Source organism: Pristiophorus japonicus, chromosome 3 (genome assembly GCF_044704955.1).
Source record: "Pristiophorus japonicus isolate sPriJap1 chromosome 3, sPriJap1.hap1, whole genome shotgun sequence".
NCBI lineage: Eukaryota > Metazoa > Chordata > Chondrichthyes > Pristiophoridae > Pristiophorus > Pristiophorus japonicus.
The window spans coordinates 307,096,913-307,118,758 of NC_091979.1; the positions used below are offsets into that span (position 1 = coordinate 307,096,913).

General features: G+C 45.9%; 1 protein-coding gene across 2 annotated transcripts in view; it reads right to left on the reverse strand.

Annotated features, from left to right (window-relative positions):
- The window catches only part of LOC139260353 (protein bicaudal C homolog 1-like), a 376,023-nt gene that overhangs the window by 58,655 nt on the left and 295,522 nt on the right, over positions 1–21,846 (reverse strand). For both annotated transcript variants that reach the window (XM_070876873.1, XM_070876872.1), the window contains exons 4-8: positions 8,682–8,761; positions 7,746–7,904; positions 4,427–4,480; positions 2,885–3,079; positions 526–777 (exon numbers count right to left, since the gene is read on the reverse strand). In XM_070876873.1, the coding sequence (XP_070732974.1) occupies positions 526–777; positions 2,885–3,079; positions 4,427–4,480; positions 7,746–7,904; positions 8,682–8,761 (740 nt within the window). The remainder of the gene's footprint in view (positions 1–525; positions 778–2,884; positions 3,080–4,426; positions 4,481–7,745; positions 7,905–8,681; positions 8,762–21,846) is intronic.

Below are 21,846 nucleotides of genomic sequence, written 5' to 3' on the forward strand. Positions count from 1 at the left end.
AACACTGGTAAAGCTGCATTTATTTACCCTTTCTAGTTGCCATGGCAACTAAGTGGCTTGCTGGGCCACTTCAGAGGCCATTAAGAGTCAACCGTGTAGGCCAGACTGGGTAGTGAATGCCAGGTTCCCATCCTTTGCCGGAGATCAGTGCAGGAGTTTGGTTTTTAACTACAATCCAGCAGGTTTTATGGTAATTTTTCTGCTGCCAGACCACAAAAGAACAGATTTACTGAATTCAGTTTTACAAGTTGCCATGCTGGGATTTGAACTCATGACATCTGGAATTCTAGCGCAGTTCCATCACCACCACACTCTCACACATAAAACTGTGTTTATTCAACCCAGTCAGAAATAGTTTCCAACTATCTTCGCAAAGTTTACTGTAGCGATCCTGCAGCCAAGTCAACAATGAATTACCGCTCTTGTCAAGGGCATTTCCTCATCATGAAATCCTAGTAAAATTAACCAATGGCAATTCTACAAATGACCCGTTTATAGAAGATGTAGCAGAATGTTAATGCATACCATGAGGTATTGTCTAGCTAGACAGACAGACTCGATGCTGCCCTGGAGGTAGACGGTCGACTTCTTCTGGGGATTGCTGGGGTCGGGAAAGTGAATCTGGGCTCCGGCCCGCTGCATGATGTGTTTAATGTTATTCCCGTTGCGACCCATCATGAAGAGATGGTGTTGAGGTGCAATGTCTAGTTGGGTGCTGATGGGGATGGCACTGCCCAGACTGCCAGCTAGATGCTCCAGGAGCATGGCAGTCCCTTCCTGGAATTAGAACAGGCAGTTTACATTCAACACGTTGCGTTCAGACGAAGGGTTTCACCCGAAAAACTGGTCTCTGATGCTGATGAACCTGCTGTGCATGTCCATGGAATGAACAGCACAGAAACAGGCCATTGGGCCCAACTGGTGCTTGGTCCATGTGCGTCTCCGTTCACCCGACTTCATCCAACCCTGTCAGCATACCCACCTATTCCTGACCCCCTCATGTGCTCAGCCAGCTTCCGCTTAAACGCATCTATGCCAGGCACCTCAACTACTGCTTGTGGTAGAAAGTTCCACATTTACACCACTCGCTGGATAAAACAGTTTCTCCTGAATTCCCTATTGGATTTATTGGTAACTATCTTATATTTATAGCCACTAGTTCTGGTCTCCTCCACAAGTGGGACATCATCTCTATGTCAACCCCATCGATGGGCAGTATGGCCTACTCCTGCTCCTACTTCTTATAGAAACATAGAAAATAGGTGTAGGAGCAGGCCATTCGGCCCTTCGAGCCTGCACCACCATTCAATACGATCATAGCTGATCAGTACCCCACTCCTGCCTTCTCTCCATACCCGCTGATCCCTTTAGCCGCAAGGGCCACATCTAACTCCCTTTTGAATATATCCAATGAACTGGACTCAACAACTTTCTGTGGTAGAGAATTCCACAGTTTCACAATTCTCGGTGAAAAAGTTTCTCCTCATCTCGGTCCTGGATGGCTTACCCCTTACCCTTAGACTGTGACCCCTGGTTCTGGACTTCCCCAACATTGGGAACATTCTTCCTGCATCTAACCTGTCCAATCCCGTCAGAATTTTATATGTTTCTATGAGATCCCCTCTCATTCTTCTAAATTCCAGTGAATATAAGTCTAGTCGATCCAATCTTTCTTCATATGTCAGTCCTGCCATCCCGGGAATCAGTCTGGTGAACCTTCGCTGCACTCCCTCAATAGCAAGAACATCCTTCCTCAGATTAGGAGACCAAAACTGTACACAATATTCAAGGTGTGGCCTCACCAAGGCCCTTCTTAAACCCCTTCATAATTTTAAAGACCTCTATTAGGTCATCTCTCAATCTTCTCTTTTCTAAAGAAAAGTCTGTTCATTCTTTCCTGATAAGTATAACCTCTGAGTTCTGGCATGAACTTTAAAAAAAAATATGGAGACCTGATCTGTGCACAGTACACTATATATCTGGTATTTTCTGTTTTACGTTATTGTACATTGTGTTCAGTGCACAAAGGGGGAACTGGCTGTCAGTGAGTTAAGATAAACCTTTATAAATCACTGGTTAGGCCCTAGCTGGAGTATTACGTCTAATTCTGGGTAATACTTTAGGAAGGATGTAAAGGCCTTGGAGAGAGTGCAGAGGAGGTTTACTGGAATGGTATCAGGGATGAGGAACTTCAGTTATGTGGAAAGACTGGAGAAGCTGGGATTGTTCTTCTCAGAGCAGAGAAGGTTAAGGGGAGATTTAATAGAGATTTTCAAATAAATAAATAGGGAGAAACTTTTTCTAGTGGCAGGATGGTTGGTAACCAGAGAACACAGATTTAAGAGAATTGGCAAAAGAACCAGAAGGGGAGACAAAGAGAATTTGTTTTAATGATCTGGAATGCATTGCCTGAAAAGGTGGCAGAAGCAGATTCAACAATCACTTTCAAAAGGGAAACAGTTGCTGGACTATGGGGAAAGAGTGGGGGAGTGAGATGAATTGCATTGCTCTTTCAAAGAGCTGGCACAGGCACAATGGGCTGAAAGGCCTCCTTCTATGTTTAAGATTCCATTATTCAGTCAGTGTTTTAACCCGGCGCACACAGCGGAAGGGGCGCGCGGCAAACCAGCCCCACCCACCCCTTCCCTCGACAAATGTCTGTCCCACCTGTAACAGGGTCGGTGGCTCTCGTATCGGACTGTTCAGCCGTCAAAGAGCTCACTTTGGGAGTGGAAGCAAGCCCTCGATTCCGAGGGACTGCCTATGATGATGATGAACGATAACCTGGTCCGTAAAGAGACGCTTTATAAATCTTAAAAGCGTTTACTAGCTACCACGCTGAAGGCAAAAATCGGCATCTTCACAACGCCAAGGCTGTTCTCACCTTGACAGCTGCCGTATTGTTCTGAGACCCTCGGACAATGACCGTGGCGCCATACATACGTGACCGCTGTTTGAAGGATATGGAGACGTTATAGGTTTGGGATAAATGCTGGATGGTGGGCGAGTTGGGGTCTGGAATTGGCTGCAAAATGCCAGCGATAGGCAAATCGAACATCATCACCAGTGGGAGCAGCTCCTAAATGGCAGAACATTGTACATTTACTAAACAGTAACTATTGTTAGTAAAACACTACAGTGCCACAGATTCAGCAATATCACTCCATGCCTCCCACACCATAACCAACCCGCTGCTGAGGTTCAACAGTTTAGTCCAATACTTGTTCAAAAGCAAAATGGGAACAGTTAGGTGCAGTAAAGTTTCATTCATAGTAACATTGTTCAATCTAAGTTTATGCATAAATATGCAATAAGTGTTTTTTTTAAAAAAAAAGCAAAGTTAAGCAATTAAATGGCTTTTCCGAGGCTCCAAGATTATTTTAACTTAATTTATGAACGTTATTTGATGTAATTTTTATACCCTATCTTGCACCTGCACGAGAGGTCAGTTTTTACATTTTGCCTCACACTGAACAAGTGGCAGTTTTTATATTGTTTCTTGCACACAGAATCATCGAATTGTACAGCACAGAAAGGGTCCATTCGGCCCATCATGTCTGTGCCGGCCCTTTGAAAGAGCTATTCAATGAATCCCACTCCCCTGCTCTTCTCCCATAGCCCTGCAAGAGTGGTGATTTTTATACCATCTTGCATCTAGGGCACTGCGCCCATCTCTTCTGTATTGTAGGATGGCATTGGCAGTGGGAGTACTGTACATGTACAGCCAATGGCACGTTATTGAGATCTGGAAGCTGTTCACATGGGTCAAAAGATGACGAGCAGCTCATTTATCTTTTTTAAAATATTTTGAAACAAGGGCTTGGGTTGTGAACTGCGCCAGCAGTGGTTAAGTGTAAGGAAGTCTAAGTGCAGGTTCTACATTCCCACACATGCCAGTGTACGGATTGTCTACAGTCAGCAGCACCATCTTGTGCAAATGACTGGGTTCCCCATTGAAAATGGTTCCATGCTTCTTTTCGCAATCGTGTTCAGATAATTGTTTACGTTGGACTCAAATATTCTGGAGCTGCTGGGGCTTAAAACCCCTGTTTAGAAATACTCATTTCAAGTTGTGATAAGGTTAGCTATCAGCCACTTTCAGAAACAAAAGTGTTGCCACGTTAGTTGCCAACAGATTGATCATCTCTGCAGACCAGAGCGTCATGCATATCCTCCGCACGTCACTCAGGTTGAAGAAGAAAAATTGCAGTTTGCTCAAAATTGAAATGTTCATCTTTTAAACTCCTAATTACAAAGCTCTTCTGTTCTAAGTGTTGGCATCTGACCATCAAAACACTTCTCTTTCTTCCAATTGCCATAAAAGATCTGTGAGTCTATAGCAACGCACGCACAGAATCTGGCTCTATACAACTCCACGTAATCTCATGTCAGCAAAATCCACTGTAATATCAGATCAGAAACTTACTCTAATACGACCTCTGGCTGCTTCTACGCCAGATGCCTGTCCTGCTATGGAGACCTGTTAATCAAAGAAGATTCATTGCAATCAATTAGAAATGTGGTCTTCAAACATTTCTGTTAGGGGGAAACCCTTCAAATACTGACACATTCCTGGGGACCCCCTTCACATAATGACACATTCCTGGGGACCCCTTCAAATAATGATACATTCCTGGAGACCCCTTTCACATAATGGCACATTCCTGGGGACTCCCTTCACATAATGACACATTCCTGGGGACCCCTTCACATAATGACACATTCCTGGGGACTCCCTTCACATAATGGCACATTCCTGGGGACCCCCTTCACATAATGGCACATTCCTGGGGACCCCCTTCACATAATGGCACATTCCTGGGGACCCCCTGAAAATGACGACACATTCCTGGGGACTCCCTGCAGATAATGACACATTACTGGGGATCCCACGGACTTCCAGAGAAGCTCTTTCTCAACATTTCCAAAAGCAGTGCCAGCTACTCAACTTAAAACAATGCTAACATTGCAGGAAATGCTTTTTGTTAATAAATGAATACAGCATCAGGAATAATAATGGCCTCCTTCCGTGCTGTAAATTCATATGATTCTATGCATATACTGATAAGCGCGCAGATACAGAAAAATACAGAAATCTGAACTCTCAGAACCTTTGGAATTCCCCTATGGGGAACTGAACTGGGAAACAAATTAGAAGGCCCATCCCTAACTCACCTGTAAAGTACAAAGGCCCTGTCCAACTCAATCCAATTTCTATCCGTCCATGAATCAAACCATTTGATTTTCTGCAGGTTTTTCCCTCATCACTAACGTGCACCTGAAGGTTAACAGGTGTGTGTAATCCTTCGCCTTGTTTCTAAAGATCAGGTCATCCAATTATTGGCCCAAGGGGATGACTGGTCACCCATAACTCCAAATCAGCTGCCTGCGTCAAGCCCAACCTTTATCAATGCAATCTCTGAATCCCAAGTCAGTGCTTTTTTATATCGGGTACTACCAATACAGGCCATTCTAAACCAGTTAAGCAAGCTCTGCTCTGTGTCGTCTAGTTCAATGGAGGTTGAAGTGTGTGCATGCACCGTTTTCAATTCCACCTGTGGGCAATGGGTCCAGACAATTCAGTGACTACTTCCCTTTGGATTACTGCAGGGATTTTTGGTTGCTTCTAGGGCCCGTCAAATGTTCCTGCAATACAGCGAATGCAGGCCCGCCAGGTAATTGCAGTGACCTTACATTGGACCACAGCTGCTTGGGGGGGGGGATACAGATCTGTGGGTCGACTTGTTAGTATGGTGCCCAGTGACAACGTTACGACAGTCAGATAATTGGAAGATTAAGTGCAACATTAGGTGCCAAGTTGGCAGGAGCTGGCTTTATTAATCATGTCATTCTCTAGTCTAAGCCATTAAGCAGTAATGTACCACTGTTCAAATCTTGATTGTCACGTTACTAATTACAAATCAGCTTAATTAAAAGGTAATCCAAAATGAGCATTCAAGCTTTTATTTAGGGGAACAAAACAACCATTGGCCATGGTGACAACAATAACGGTAATTCGAGAGGCCTGGTCTTGCCCATCGGGGACATTCATTACGAGTTTGGGTTTGCTTTTTTGGCCTCTTGCTTTTGTAAATAAAGGTCTTTTTATTAAACACAGTATTTTTGGACCAAATATGTGTACACTTCTGAAAAAAGCATGTTTTTTTTTAGAAAATAACATTCAGACATGTCCCAAAATGGTACTGTTCCACTGTACATCTTCACTTGCCTCACCTTTCTCAGCCTAGTCTCTGGTCTTGGTGACTGTTAGTTTTAGCTTGGAGGTGTCACCAGGAGCTTCAGTGGGTGTGGATCAAGAGATGATGTTTATGGTTTTAGATAATGTGGGCACTTTTTGAACAATATTGATTCAAAATGACAGCTTCTAAAGTTGAAAATAATCTGTGACAAATGCCCAATCATTAAATTAAGGATATGATCATGAATTGATGTTAACCTATTTCAAAGATTTGAGAGAATGTGAGGGCTTCAGTTCTTGCTCGGAAATTCTTGCCTGAAAGTTTCATTCTTAGCTTATTTCTAAATGGCAGCTGGTGAATATACAGACAGATACATACATAGCACCAATGAGTAATAAACGACTGCTAAGCAGTCATTCACTAAATTTGTACAGACACAGTTTTTACGTTGGCGACTCTACTAAACGGGCAGTACAACATCAGCACCAAAGCAGGCTCCATAACAAAAGTGCAGCTCTGCCTGGGTCCAGTCATCCAACCTAAAATGGAAGCCAGCCTACTCTGCTCCAATGTCACCAGCTTTTGTTAGTGGGACAAAACATTTATTATCTTGTGTTTAGAAAACCATTACGGGAGAGAGATAAAAGACTTGGTTGCATTACATTATCAGTCTCCATTATAATGTGAGACATCATCACACAAAGTAAACCTCACAAACACAGCATCAATTCAAAATGTTTGGGAGTTGCAAAGAACAGAATGAAGATGCTCATGTTTTCTGAAATCAATAAGTGCTATTTTGCGAATAAAACAACAACTACTTGCATTGATATAGCAACTTTAACTTGCAAACCAACCCAAGGTCCTTCACAGGAGTGTAATCAAACAAAATTTGCCATCAATCCAAAGAGGGAGACATTACTACAGGTGATCAAAATCTTGGCCAAAGAGGTAAGTTTTTTTGGTTGAGGGGCAGATTGTCAGCCAGGTCACTGGGGCAACACCCTGTTGTTCTTTGGATAGAGTCATGGGTCTTTAATGTCCACCTGAGCTGGCAAATGAGATCTTGGCTTAACATTCCATCCAAATGATGGCACCTCTGACAATGTAGCACACCCTCAGTTCTGTAGTGTAGTGTCAGCCTAGATTATGTGCTCAAGTCTCTGTCTCTGGAATGGGACTGGAACCGGAACCCATGACCTTCTGACTCAGAGGAGAGAGTGCTACCAACTGAGCCACACTAACACTTGGCTGCAGCATTCTCACACTTTCTAAAATAACTCTGAAACAGATCACCAAAATAACATATTACAAACTCATTAGCAAATACTGTTTCTTAATAAAAAGATGGCCTTCCGAATGGAGAGGGTGAAGAAACCAAGTGCAGTTTGATCTACTGGCTTCAATCACAAGTAGCTGGACTTACAGATGACGGATGGGCAGTGGGAAGAACCTGGCAGTGGGTAAAACCCAACAGTCGCCAACTAATGGACAACTGGCCCAACATAATGTTGGCAGCCATGAAGTACAAAGTCCAAGAATTACCTGATTGCTTTTCTCTGTCTGGTTGTTCCTGTTGGAGTCGGGGAAGTGAATATGACAGCCCGTCTCCTCCATTACTTTTTTGATGTTGTTTCCTCCTTTGCCAATTACATGGGAGTGTTCCGTATGCGACACATCCATCTTCAGAGTTACCCGATTACTCTAGGTCAAAGGGCAAGAGGAAAAACCAATTTAATTTGATGATTACTTACATCTATCCTGCTCAGTTCACCAACTCCTTTAATTTTTTCATTACAGAACGCACTCGAATTATGAGCACCATTTTTCTTCAACAATACTTTATTGTTCAAATGGGAAAAGGAGACATGAGATTGTATAGCAGCAGACTGGAATTACTGGTTATTAAGGCCGTGCTTGCTTTAATTAGCTCAACAGGAGCGGCATTGACTTTATGATATGTTTCAGTCCAGGTTAATGTCTACAGTGTCCGAGTTTCCTCGCTGGATAAACTGGTGTCATCCTGGGCTGACACGGGCTGAGAGCCATTCTGCCAGAAGTGGCACAAACCAGGGATGAGGGATTTCAGTTAAGTGGAGAGACCAGAGAAGCTGGGATTATTCTAGCTGAATGGCAGAACAGGCTCGAGGAGCTGAATATGTCCTACTCCTGTTCATATGTTCCTAGTGAAAGGGAGAGAGAACGAAAGACAGAGAGAGAGGGGCGGGAAGAAAGAAAGAACAGAGAGGGGAGAGAAAAAGAGAGAAGGTATGAGAGTGGGAGAGATAGAACGAGACAGAGAATAGGGAGAGAGAGAGAGATTTTTAATTTGTGCACTAAGTGCGATGAAGTCATAAGCATATTCATGAACTGCATGTTCCTGATCTCAGTACACTGATCCATCACAGTAACTATACGCAGGGCCATTGCTAGTTGACAATACACATGTGGCAACTGGAGAACTGTGAAATTGCATCTTACTTTAGTGTCTAGAACAGACATGATTTTTTCTTTCGCTTCCTTTACATTTTCTTTCTTTCCACCAACTTTAATGTGGGGATCTGTACAAAAACAAGGGGAAAAAAAACAAACATGAGAAACACATCATCTGCGTTTGAACTGAAGTGTGGAGCCACAGAACCAAGCAAGACCCCAAACCCAGGAAACGTGAGGTCCTCTATAGAGAAACTGTTATTGAGCGGCCAACAGTCACAAGTACAACACTGGAGGTGGGGACATAGCTTTGGGTCTAGAGTTGTTGGGTACACAACTTGGATTTTGTAATGACTTTCATGCCCCAAGCTCGGGGGAGAGAGATGACACAAGAAAAAAAAGAGAAAATGCTCAGCAGGTCAGGCAGCATCAGTGAAGGGGGAAACAGAGTTAACGTTTCAGGTCGATGACCTTTCATCAGATGAGAGTTAGAGAGATGCCAGCTTTTGAAGAGGTTTTTACATAAGGCCACTGAAGGATGCAAGATGGAAAGAGTTTAGGGAGGGAGTTCCAGGAAAAATGGCTCAGATGCCCGAGGGCCCTGCCATCAACGGCAGATCAGCGGGGGAGGGGGGGAATGCGCCAGAGCCCGAAGACCAAGGACCAAAGGCTGGGCTTTAAGCCAGAAGCATTGCAGAAATGAGGGAGGGATTGCAAAGATTCAAACCAAGATCAAAGATGTTGAACTCAGTTTGAGGTTAATGAGCTCCGTGCGGACAAGGGCGATAGGTGAGCGGGATTTTGGTGACAGAGTTGTGGATTGGTTGGAATTAGTGTAGGGTGGAACTTGGTGGACGAGGGGCTGGCGAGGAAGGTGTTGCTGAAATAGAGCCTTGGCATGTGCAGTTGAGGGTTAGAGTGGTATATGGGGTAGGGACACATGCAGGTGACGTTGTGCAGATGGCCTCGGATTGGGTAGAAAATGGGATTTGAATGTGAACTCAGAGCCAAACAGTACACCAAGGTTATGGGCTATCTGGCTCAGCCCTAGCGAGCCACCTGGAAATCAGGATCAACTGGATGCAGTTTGTTGTGGGGGTCGGAAATGACCAATTCAGTCTCCCCGATCTTCAGCAGGAGAAAGTTGTGTCTTAGCCACAAGGTGTAGCCTGACCGAATGGAGATGATCGTTGGATCGAGCGTGTGGTGGAAAAGTAAAGTTGGGTGTCATCTGTACGCATCATCATCATCATAGGCAGTCCCTCAGAATCGAGGAAGACTTGCTTCCACTCCTGAAGTGAGTTCTTTGGTGGCTGAACAGTCCAATACGAGAGCCACAGAACCTGTCATAGGTGGGACAGATATTCGTCGAGGGAAGAGGTGGGTGGGGCTGGTTTGCCGCGCGCTCCTTCCGCTGCCTGCGCTTGACCTCTTCATGCTCTTTGTGTTGAGATTCGAAGAGCTCAACACCCTCCCGGATGCACTTTCTCCACTTCGGGCGGTCTTCGGCCAGGGACTCCCAGGTGTCAGTGGTGATGTCGCACTTTACCAGGGAGGCTTTGAGGGTGTCCTTGTAACGTTTCCGCTGCCCACCTTTGGCTCGTTTGCCATGAAGGATCTCCGCATAATGCATTTGCTCAGGGAGTCTCGTATCTGGCATGCGAACTATGTGGCCTGCCCAGCGAAGCTGATCCGAGTGTGGTCAGTGCTTCAATGCTGGGGATGTTAGCCTGGACGCACATAGAAGCTGACTCCAGAAGCGCGGATGCCTGTGAGGTATAGTTTGTAAACGAGGAAAAGGAGGGAATCAAATAGGTTTCCCCAGGGTGTGCCAGAGTTTAGTGTGCGGTGAGGGGGGGGGGGGGGGGGTAGGCAAAGCCATTGCTGGGGAGCTGCTGGCTATGTTGAGATCAGTAGAAATGGAAGCGAGCGAGTGCAATCCCTGGAGGTGCACCATGGAGAGCTCCACTGTGTCAAACACCACTTAAAAGGTCAAGGACAAGCAGGGATATGACATCATGGCTGCAGTCACATCAGACGCCCATTGGTGACTCTGACTAGGGTGGACTGGCCAGCAGCCTGATTAAAGGGATTCAGAAAGCAGTTTTGGTAAACTTGGCATTCAGTTTAAGTGCTGGGGAAGTGCTTAAGGACCTTGCAGAAGGGAGTGCAGATATAGCTTTGTGGTTGGAGGGTGGAGGACATTTTAAAGTGGGGGTTGGGTGATAATGGCAAGGCGAGGTGGATAGTGCCTGAGTTCAAGGAGCCATATACGGTGTCAGCAAATAAATGGCGCAAGGAAAGATACATGAGTGATCAGTAGATGGGTGAGGAGTGAATCTCTACCCCAGAGGGTTGTGTATGCTCAGTCATTGAGTATATTCAAGACAGAGATTGATAGATTTTTGGATGCCAAGGGAATCAAGGGATATGGGGATCAGGCGGGAAAGTGGAGTTGAGGTAGATCAGCCATGCTATTGAATGGTGGAGCAGGCTCGAAGGGGCTTCACCTGCTACTATTTCTTATGGATTGAGGAAGCAGGAGGAGTTGAAGAGTGATACAGTTTGCTGTTGGGTAGGAGCCAAGGAACAGTGTGTATTTTCAACGACACTATTTACAATCAAGCTGCGAGAATAGTTGTCAAAGTTCCAAAGTCTGAGACACAGACCAGCCACAAATACTGTGGCTACAAGAGCGGGTCAGAGGCTGGGTATTCTGCAGCGAGTGTCTCCCCAAAGCTTTCCAGCATCTACAAGGCACAAGTCAGGAGTGTGATGGAATGCTCTACACTTGCCTGGATGAGTGCAGCTCCAACAACACAAGAAGCTCGACACCATCCAGGACAAAGCAGCCCGCTTGATCAGCACCCCCTCCACCACCTTCAACATTCACTCCCTCCACCACCGGTGCACCGTGGCTGCAGTGTGTACCATCTACAGGATGAATTGCAGCAACTCGCCAAGGCTTCTTCGACAGCACCTCCCAAACCCGCGACCTCCACCACTTAGAAGGACAAGGGCAGCAGGTGCATGGGAACACCATCACCTCCAAGGTCCCTTCCAAGTCACACACCATTCTGACTTGGAAATATATCGCAGTTCCTTCATCATCACTGGGTCAAAATCCTAGAACTCGCTCCCTAACAGCACTGTGGGAGTACCTTCACCACACAGACTGCAGCGGTTTAAGGTGGCAACTCACCACCACCTTCTCAAGGGCAATTAGGGATGGGCAATAAATGCTGGCCTAATTATAAAAACACAGCAGTATAATATAATTCCTAACAGGCTTTATCCCCATATTCCTTTAGCTTTGGATCATTCACCAAAATCAGGCCTTGACAAGCAGCACAGATCGATATCTGTTCTTCCCAGCAAACATGATCTCCATACCACAACTAAGGGATTGAAATCATTGTGAGACAGAAGAGACAGCTGGTTCTCACTCAGGTATAGATTATTTAACCGACTGCGGCCTTTTACCTGTTCATTATTTACAACTGGGATAACACAAAGTTTCAGACAATAATCGAATGAAAGGAAGGCTGTGGGAATGAAACAAAAGCAATTTTCATCTTCCTTCTACTCCTCAACTAGTATATGAAAAGATTAGCTCAACAAAATGTCCAGTTTTTCTGCCAACTTCAAAATAGGCCCCAAACTGCCTTGGTCCTAAGGTCAACAGTCATCTGAAGGAAACTTGAAAAGCATGCATGCACACACAAGCCATTTTGCACTGAAGCCCCCTCTATCCACATAGCAATACTGTACACCGGAAATGTGTAGATGTTCTTAGCATCTAGCACACTGCTGTCCAATATAAATCGCTGAATCACAGGCAATGATGCGGCACCACATGCAGTAATTATAGTAGAACATGCCTTACACACAATACAGGTAAACATACTTCATGTGTATATTTACTGATCAAATATCTGCCATTCATTGACCAAGGAAGTAAAACACTCAACAATCAAAACACACTTCGCAAACTCGGCTTTTCGTCTTATAATTTTACCAACAAACCACACAAAAAGTTTAAGAGTTCACAGGGTATGGAAGCATAGTGGTTACGTCATAGGACTAGTATTCCAGAGGCCTAGACTAATGATCCCGGAATATGAGTTCAATTCCCACAAGGGCAGCTGGGAAAGTTAAATTCAGTTAATTAAATAAATTTGGAATAAAAAGCTAGTATCAGTAATGGTGACCATGGGCTAGACTTTCTACTTTTGTGCAGATCGACCACAAATGGGCATTATTTCCAGCGTGGGCGGTAAAAATGGATTTTGAGATCGCCGGATTACCGCCCATTTTCAAAACCCTAACTTTCCATTTTTGAAAATGGCCATTACCGCGAGCGATCTGAAATGGGTCTTAGTGTAACATTTTTTTGACCTTCTGCCATAAAATGTCACCGACCATAGCAATGGCATGGCATCACCCGTTTCCCGTGTTTCAGGAGGTCAGGGGTCATCATTACATGCGCATAAGAGGAGTCAGAGAGAGGGAGCAGAGAGGGACTGAATGCGTGTGTGGGTGTGGTGTGTGCTTCTTTGGCTGTTGTGGGAGGCAGGAGGGAGATTCACCAGCAGCAAAAAGCCCACTAAGCACAAAGAAGGTAGTTGGCACCGAGTTTTTGTGGAAAAAATATTTAACATGGAAGGGATGGAGGAGGCGACCCAACATGCTGTGGAGTCTGAGGACACTGGCGAAAGCAGTGAGCTGGGAGAGGAACAACTGGGAGGACGTAAAAGAGCGAGGAGGTTCTCGGACGAGGCAAATGCCTCCCTCATGTGGGAGCTCGAGTCACGCTGGGGTCAACTGACCCAGGGAGGGCGTGGGAAGCCAACTAGAAGATATGGGCCGAGATAGCCAAGGTGGTCTCATCGGCGATCAACGAGGTGCGTGAGGGCAACCAATGCCACAAGCGATAAAACAAACTTGTCGGATCCGCCAGAGTAAGTGTTACATATTACATTTATTTACATGTACTTATATATTTACATAACTGGAATTGTAAGTGTAATGAGTGATTAAAATCAGATGTGATGTCTTGCACTTATACCGGGGAAGGTTATACTCAAAGCCTGCATTCACTGTGTACGTCTTTGGGTAAAGAATGATAATTTTCATAATAATCATGATTATATCGGTCAGTTATGTGTTGTATGTGTGACAGTACCTAGCAATGATATCACGCAATGATCTCATGCCATGCCGTGCTGCTGTTACCTTTTACAGAAGAAGCTTTTGAGGAATAGGGCCGAGCAGAGGCGAACGGGTGGTGGAACACCAGTCATCATCGACCTCACCGCCATCGAGGAGCGGGTGCTGGCACTCGTGGGGAGCCACCCCAGTCAGCCACGCAAGCAGCTCCAGAACCTGATGTGATGCCACGTGAGTAAAGTATATACCATTGCGTGATGTAAAGTCAATAGATGCCACACCCACTCATATCTGACCAATATATATGATATGATATATGAATCAGAAAATTCTTCTCTAAATAATGATGACCTCATGAGAATCATTGCAATGTAGAATTTGGTGATGATCATGAAATGTGATGTCTGTGATGATTTTGAGAGCGGTGGTGCTTTTGTCGTGCATATGCTGTGTGTAGCGCTGGACTCACCTTGTGACCCGAGCACCCCCTTCTCCACTAATAACCTTATTTGTGTTTTGCAGCTCACCAGCAGCGCAGCCCCAGGCAAGAACACCGAGCCCAGAAGCTGGGGGCGCGGGGCTGGACTCGCCGGACGATCCTACATCTGATGCTGAGGAGCCCCGATTCTCGCCCGGGGATCTGCTGGGTCCCTTCTCAATGGATGATTGTGCCGACTTCGAGGAGCCTGCATCCCCAACCTGCATAATCCATTCCACACCGATGACATCTCGTGCTCCTGCGGCCATTCTCACCTCCACCGGGAGGTACCGGGCCCAAGCACCTTGCCACAGGGCACCCCAGGTGTCTCGAGGAGGGCACCGACCAATCGGAGGTTGGTTCGACACAGCAGGTCTGCTCCACGAGCGGCAGATCTGAGCGGGGACATGGTACACATGTCCAGGAGGACTGTTGACAGAGGTCAGCAGATCCTACAGACAATGGGGGGCATATCCCTCCAGCTGGCCAGCATGTCCGCCAACATGATGGTGTACGTGCCGCGGATGGTGGGGACCCTGGAGCTGATAGCCAGGAACACTGGTGGCAGAGGCCTCCCAGTGTTCCCGGAGCGCGGCACTGCACCCCAAGATGCTGCACCCCCATTGCCAACGACACATGAGAGCCAGGAAGAAGATATTGCTTCTGGCTCGGAGCACGCTCCCACCTCGGGACTGAGCTCTCCCGTATCCGTTCAACCAGCGATCCTGCCGTCATCTCCCCCAATGAAGCAGCGCCTGAGGAGCTCCTCGGCCAGGCAGCTTGGAATCAGGAGGGGACGGGGAAGGGGTAGAAGTGGGTAGGAGAAGCAGGGGGGGGGGGGGGGTGGAAAGAAAGTGAGGTGCATGGCTGCAGGTGTCTTGGGCATATGTTTATGTTGTTGGTGCTTTTTTGGTGGGAGGGTCGGGGGAAGGGGCGAGGGGGCTACCTTGCTGGTTTGCAGTTGTGTTCTGTGTTGTTGGAAATGGTGACCAATCGAATGATGTAAATGTGACAAATTTGTTGTGGGGTGGGGCAGGGATTGTGGTGGGGTGTTTTTTTTACAGTTATAATTTCACACAAATGGTCAGATTAAATGTTTTTTATTTAACATAACCCTGTTGCGCATTGTCTCAGATAGCTGCACCGTTACACACTGGTGATTCCTTAACATGAAAGGGTATAATTACACTTAGCTTCAATCAACTTAAACTTTAACTGTCACCAAGGTGATACACGCCATTGATGTATGACCTGCACACCCAGCAGTGTTGCAGTTTTGTAAATAACAACATTCTTTCAAACAAAGCGCTCATTTATGAGCTGCTGACGTAAGAGTCTTGCAGTTATGTAGCCACCACGGGCCCTTTCCTGTGGTCTAGAGGGGGGCGGGGGCATGGTTTCAGCGTCAGCCTGATTGTCTGGCCCAAGGTGGACCATCAGTCCCTTCTGGCAATTCTTGTCCCCTCCTGATAGCCAAGTTGTGCAGCATGGAGCACACCACCACAAATTGAGCTACCTGCTCAGGGTGGTATTGGAGCACTCCTCCTGAGTGGTCCAGGTATCTGAAGCACTGCTTAACCACTCCAATGGTTTTCTTGACGATATTGTGTGTGGCTCTGTGGCTCTCGTTGTATCGCTTCTCAGCTTCGGTGTGGGTGTCACGCAGGGGGGTCATCAGCCAGGTGGCGAGGCCATATCCTTTGGTCACCAAGCATCCAGCATTGACCTTGTGGCTGACTGCTAAATATGTCAGATACAGTGCTCGCTCGCAGGATGTGAGCACCATGGATGCTGCCCGGAAATTTGGCATTCACTGCCATAATTATTTGCTGGTGGTCAACGAGTTGCATATTCAAGGAGTGGAATCCCTTTCGGTTCCTGAAAACCTCTGCATCCTGAAAAGGTGTCACTTCCAGCAGAATATTCCGGAAGTGGTGGCTAGGAATCAGCAATCCAACATTCCTGGGGACCCCAGGAAACCGGCATATCGCAACATCTTCCCCAAGATTCCTGTACTGCTAGGGTACAGGCAAGCTCAGTGAAACTATTGATCACCTGCACCGGACTTCGGAAACATTTTCACGCTGTAAAAACCTTTGCAATGTTTGTGGACTAAGGCAATGTTATCTGCTGCCTCACTTCCTGCGGCAAGGCCTTGCTGCTAATGAAATGTCCCCCACAGAAATCTCTGTGCAGGAAATTGCCATAAATCACAGACCATCAATGTTCCTACACGTCACATTCTGGAGAAGAATTATGGAAAACAAGTCATTCAACATGAATGCAGATACACAAGGTCATCCCAAGTGGGCTAATACTGTACAGTAACATTGTGTGTGCGACTGTACCCATACTAGACCAGACCCTCAAACCTACCATCAAGCTTATGGTCTACAGGGCTGTAGTAATACCCGCCCCTCTTGTATGGATCAGAGGCATGGATGATGTACAGTATACACCTCAAGTCACTGGAGATATATCACCAACGATGTCTCCGCAAGATCCTGCAAATCCCGAGAGGACAGACGCACCAGTGTCCTCGCCCAGGCTAACATCCCCAGCATTGAAGCACTGACCACACTCGATCAGCTTCACTGGGCAGGCCACTTAGTTCGCATGCCAGATACGAGACTCCCTAAGCAATTGCTCTACTCGGAACTCCTTCATGGCAACCGAGCCAAAGGAGGACAGCGGAAACGTTACAAGGACACCCTCAAAGCCTCCCTGGTAAAGTGCGACATCACCACTGACACCTGGGAGACCCTGGCCGAAGACCGCCCGAGGTGGAGAAAGTGCATCCGGGAGGGCGTTGAGCTCTTCCAATCTCAACGCTGCGAGCATGAAGAGGTCAGGTGCAGGCAGCGGAAGGAGCGTGCGCTAAATCAGTCCCACCCACCTCTTCCCCCTTCCTCGATTCCGAGGACTGTCTAAGATGATGACTAGCTCCTATATTTATAAAATCAAATATCACAAGATTTAACCGAGGGAGGTTAGTCTACTATGTGTCCAGCCCTATAGTTCTCCTATCACAAGAACCCACTCGCTCTTGAATAACTCAGATTCTCACCCTGCACGACGCTACCCGGAGTCTATTCCAAGTGTAGATCATTCCATGATTCCAGACAATCTTAAATTAGCTTTACACCAGTTTGAATCGATACTCCCTTATGCTACTTCCTACCAGTCAGCCCCCTTTCTAACCCATTTCTAGACTTTGAATTCCTATTGCTCTAAACTAATCCACTGACATTTCTCAAAACTCTGTTCTCAAGGTCGAGATACACCACATTAAAAAATAACCAGTAGCTTTAGAGGGAGCAGCATAATCAGTTGGCAAGAAAATACAAATTGAAGGATATAGGTGGTGATTTCTCACTTTGGTTTATGATCTCTGGGCACTGGGTCTAATCTCTTCCAATTTTCTATTTTCCTAATTCAACAACAACTTGTATTTATATAGCGCCTTTAATGTAGTAAAACATCCCAAGGTGCTTCACAGCAGCATTATAAGATAGAAAATGTGACACTTGGAATGTGAACTTCTGGGAAAAAAAAAGTCAACACACCTGGTCAGGCAGGAACATCCCCTTCTAAAGCCATGTTGGCTGGCGTTTGCTAAATTATTATTGCATAGGTGGCCTTCAAGTTTGCTTCTGAGATTGGTTCCTATTGTACTACCGGCTACTAATGTAAGATTAATGGGGCAGTATTTGCCCCGATTCGAAAGGCTCAGTCCTTCCTTGAATTTTTAATTCTCTACACTATCTTAATTATTAAGAAGCCTCCTCCTATCAAGTCATTTCAACATTTTCAGTAATTTTCTGGTGTGAAGTGGGCGTGAAGCACAGACTAGACCTGAAGGCAAGTTTTGCAAGCCTGATATTTCATTAACAAAATAATAATGCTCATACACACATTTTAATAGGTGGATCCTAATCTCTGCCTGGCCGTTCTGGGGGCTGGGAGGTGCTTACATAAGCATTTGGCTGATGAGCTAAAAATAAATACACCTCCCTTATCCGGAACTCTCGGGACCTAGCCTGTTCTGCATAAGGGATTTTTCCGGATGAGGGGTGGTCACGTTAAATTGGATGGTACAGGTACTGAGCATGGGGATATCAGAGCTGGTTGGCTTGGGGCTGGGAGTGCGGCAGAGAGATCATTGGGGGGGGGGGGGGGGAGGGCAGTGGATCGCGGGGTCAGGCCAGCGATTGCGGGAGTCGGCAGCGAGGACGGACTTCAATTTGTTCATGGCGGAGTTCTGCGCATGCTCCACCTGCTGGCCGGTAATGGTTCTGGACGAGGGGTGGTTCCGGATAAGGGAATTCTGGAAAAGGGAGGTTCAACCTGTATTAAGACTTTAATGCAAAGTGATTGAAGGTAATGGAGAAAATAATACAGGGGAGGATCAATCTTTTGCTGCTATCTTTATGTTTTGGGAGTATTAGTGGCCAGGTTACTTGGCTTCTTCCTTGGTTGTGATGATACTGCAGTATATGACTGCATGTGTCCTTGAGCTGATATGTACAAGTACCAGGTTAATCTCTGTAATTTGCCTAATTTGATCCCAGTCTGCTATCAAGGGAATTAACTCAAAGGACTGGCAGCGAACAAGCTCTACAATCTTTTGACGTGTTGAGGAAAGTTGACCTGAGCTGCTGCCTTATACTCTCCAACTACCTAATGTGTGACCTTCGTTGATAGTATGGTAATGTCAGAACATGAGACAGAGTCAGACCCATTGCAGGAGGTGGGAAAAAGCAACATCAAGCCGCTGAACCGTTCGATCTAAGACAGCATGAAAAATCTGACGCCTACTTCAATCTTTACCGGCTTCCAATGAATTTCAACAACAACAACCTGTATTTATATAGCGCCTTTAACACAGTAAAATGTCCTAAGGCGCTTCACAGAAGTGTTAAGACAAAACAAATACACTGAGCCACATAAGAAGAAATTTCGGCAGATGAGGTAGATTTTAAGGAGCATCTTAAACGAGGAAAGAGAGGTAGAGAGGCAGAGAGGTTTAGGGAGGGAGTTCGAGAGCTTAGGACCCAGGCAGCTGAAGGCACGGCCTCGGATGGTTGAGCAATTATAATCAGGGATGCTCAAGGCGGCAGAATTTGAGGAGCGCAGAAATCTCGGGAGGTTGTGAAGCTGAAGGAGATTACAGAGATAGGGAGGGGCGAGGCCATGGTCATAAGAACATAAGAATTAGGAACAGGAGTAGGCCATCTAGCCCCTCGAGCCTGCTCCGCCATTCAACAAGATCATGGCTGATCTGGCCGTGGACTCAGCTCCACTTACCCGCCCGCTCCCCATAACCCTTAATTCCCTTATTGGTTAAAAATCTATCTATCTGTGATTTGAATACATTCAATGAGCTAGCCTCAACTGCTTCCTTGGGCAGAGAATTCCACAGATTCACAACCCTCTGGGAGAAGAAATTCCTTCTCAACTCGGTTTTAAATTGGCTCCCCCGTATTTTGAGGCTGTGCCCCCTAGTTCTAGTCTCCCCAACCAGTGGAAACAACCTCTCTGCCTCTATCTTGTCTATTCCTTTCATTATTTTAAATGTTTCTATAAGATCACCCCTCATCCTTCTGAACTCCAACGAGTAAAGCCCCAGACTACTCAATCTATCATCATAAGGTAACCTCCTCATCTCCGGAATCAGCCTCGTGAATCGTCTCTGTACCCCCTCCAAAGCTAGTATATCCTTCCTTAAGTAAGATGACCAAAACTGCACGCAGTACTCCAGGTGCGGCCTCACCAATACCCTGTACAGTTGCAGCAGGCCCTCCCTGCTTTTGTACTCCATCCCTCTCGCAATGAAGGCCAACATTCCATTTGCCTTCCTGATTATCTGCTGCACCTGCAAACTAACTTTTTGGGATTCATGCACAAGGACCCCCAGGTCCCTCTGCACCGCAGCATGTTGTAATTTCTCCCCATTCAAATAATATTCCCTTTTACTGTTTTTATTTCCCCCAAGGTGGATGACCTCACATTTTCCGACATTGTATTCCATCTGCCAAACCTTAGCCCATTCGCTTAACCTATCTAAATCTCTTTGCAGCCTCTCTGTATCCTCTACACAACCCGCTTTCACACTAATCTTTGTGTCATCTGCAAATTTTGTTACACTACACTCTGTCCCCTCTTCCAGGTCATCTATGTATATTGTAAACAGTTGTGGTCCCAGCACCGATCCCTGTGGCACACCACTAACCACCGATTTCCAACCCGAAAAGGACCCATTTATCCCGACTCTCTGCTTTCTGTTAGGCAGCCAATTCTCGATCCATGCTAATACATTTCCTCTGACTCCGCGTACCTTTACCTTCTGCAATAACCTTTTGTGTGGCACCTTATCGAATGCCTTTTGTAAATCTAAATACACCACATCCATCGGTACACCTCTATCCACCATGCTCGTTATATCCTCAAAGAATTCCAGTAAATTAGTTAAACATGATTTCCCCTTCATGAATCCATGTTGCGTCTGCTTGATTGCACTATTCCTATCTAGATGTCCCGCTATTTCTTCCTTAATGATAGTTTCAAGCATTTTCCCCACTACAGATGTTAAACTAACCGGCTTATAGTTACCTGCCTTTTGTCTGCCCCCTTTTTTTAAAAATAGAGGCGTTACATTAGCTGCTTTCCAATCCGATGGTACCTCCCCAGAGTCCAGAGAATTTTGGTAGATTATAACTTCCGCCATCTCTTTTAATACCCTGGGATGCATTTCATCAGGACCTGGGGACTTGTCTACCTTGAGTCCCATTAGCCTGTCCAACACTACCCCCCTAGTGATAGTGATTGTCTCAAGGTCCTCCCTTCCCACATTCCCATGACCAGCAATTTTTGGCATGGTTTTTGTGTCTTCCACTGTGAAGACCAAAGCAAAATAATTGTTTAAGGTCTCAGCCATTTCCACATTTCCCATTATTAAATCCCCCTTCTCATCTTCTGAGGACCAACATTTACTTTAGTCACTCTTTTCCGTTTTATATATCGGTAAAAGCTTTTACGATCTGTTTTTATGTTTTGCGCAAGTTTACTTTCGTAATCTATCTTTCCTTTCTTTATTGCTTTCTTAGTTATTCTTTGCTGTCGTTTAAAATTTTCCCTATCTTCTAGTTTCCCACTAACCTTGGCCACCTTATACGCATTGGTTTTTAATTTGATACTCTCCTTTATTGGAGGGATTTGTAAACAAGGATGAAAATTTTGAAATTGTGGCATTGCTTAACCATGAGCCAAGATAGGTTAGAGAGCACAGGGGTAATGGGTGAGCAAGACTTGGTGCGAGTTAGGACGCGGGCTGCTGAGTTTTGAATTACCTCAAGTTTACGTAGGGTGGAATATGGGAGGCCAGCCAGGAGTGCGTTGGAGTCGTCCAGTCTAGAGGTAACAAAGGCATGGATGAGGGTTTCAGCAGCAGATGAGCTGAGGCAGGGGCGGACGGGCAATGTTAGAGAGATGGAAATAGGCGGCTTTAGTTATGCTGCAGATATGTGGCTGGAAGCCCATTTCAGAGGCAAATAAGACACCTAGATT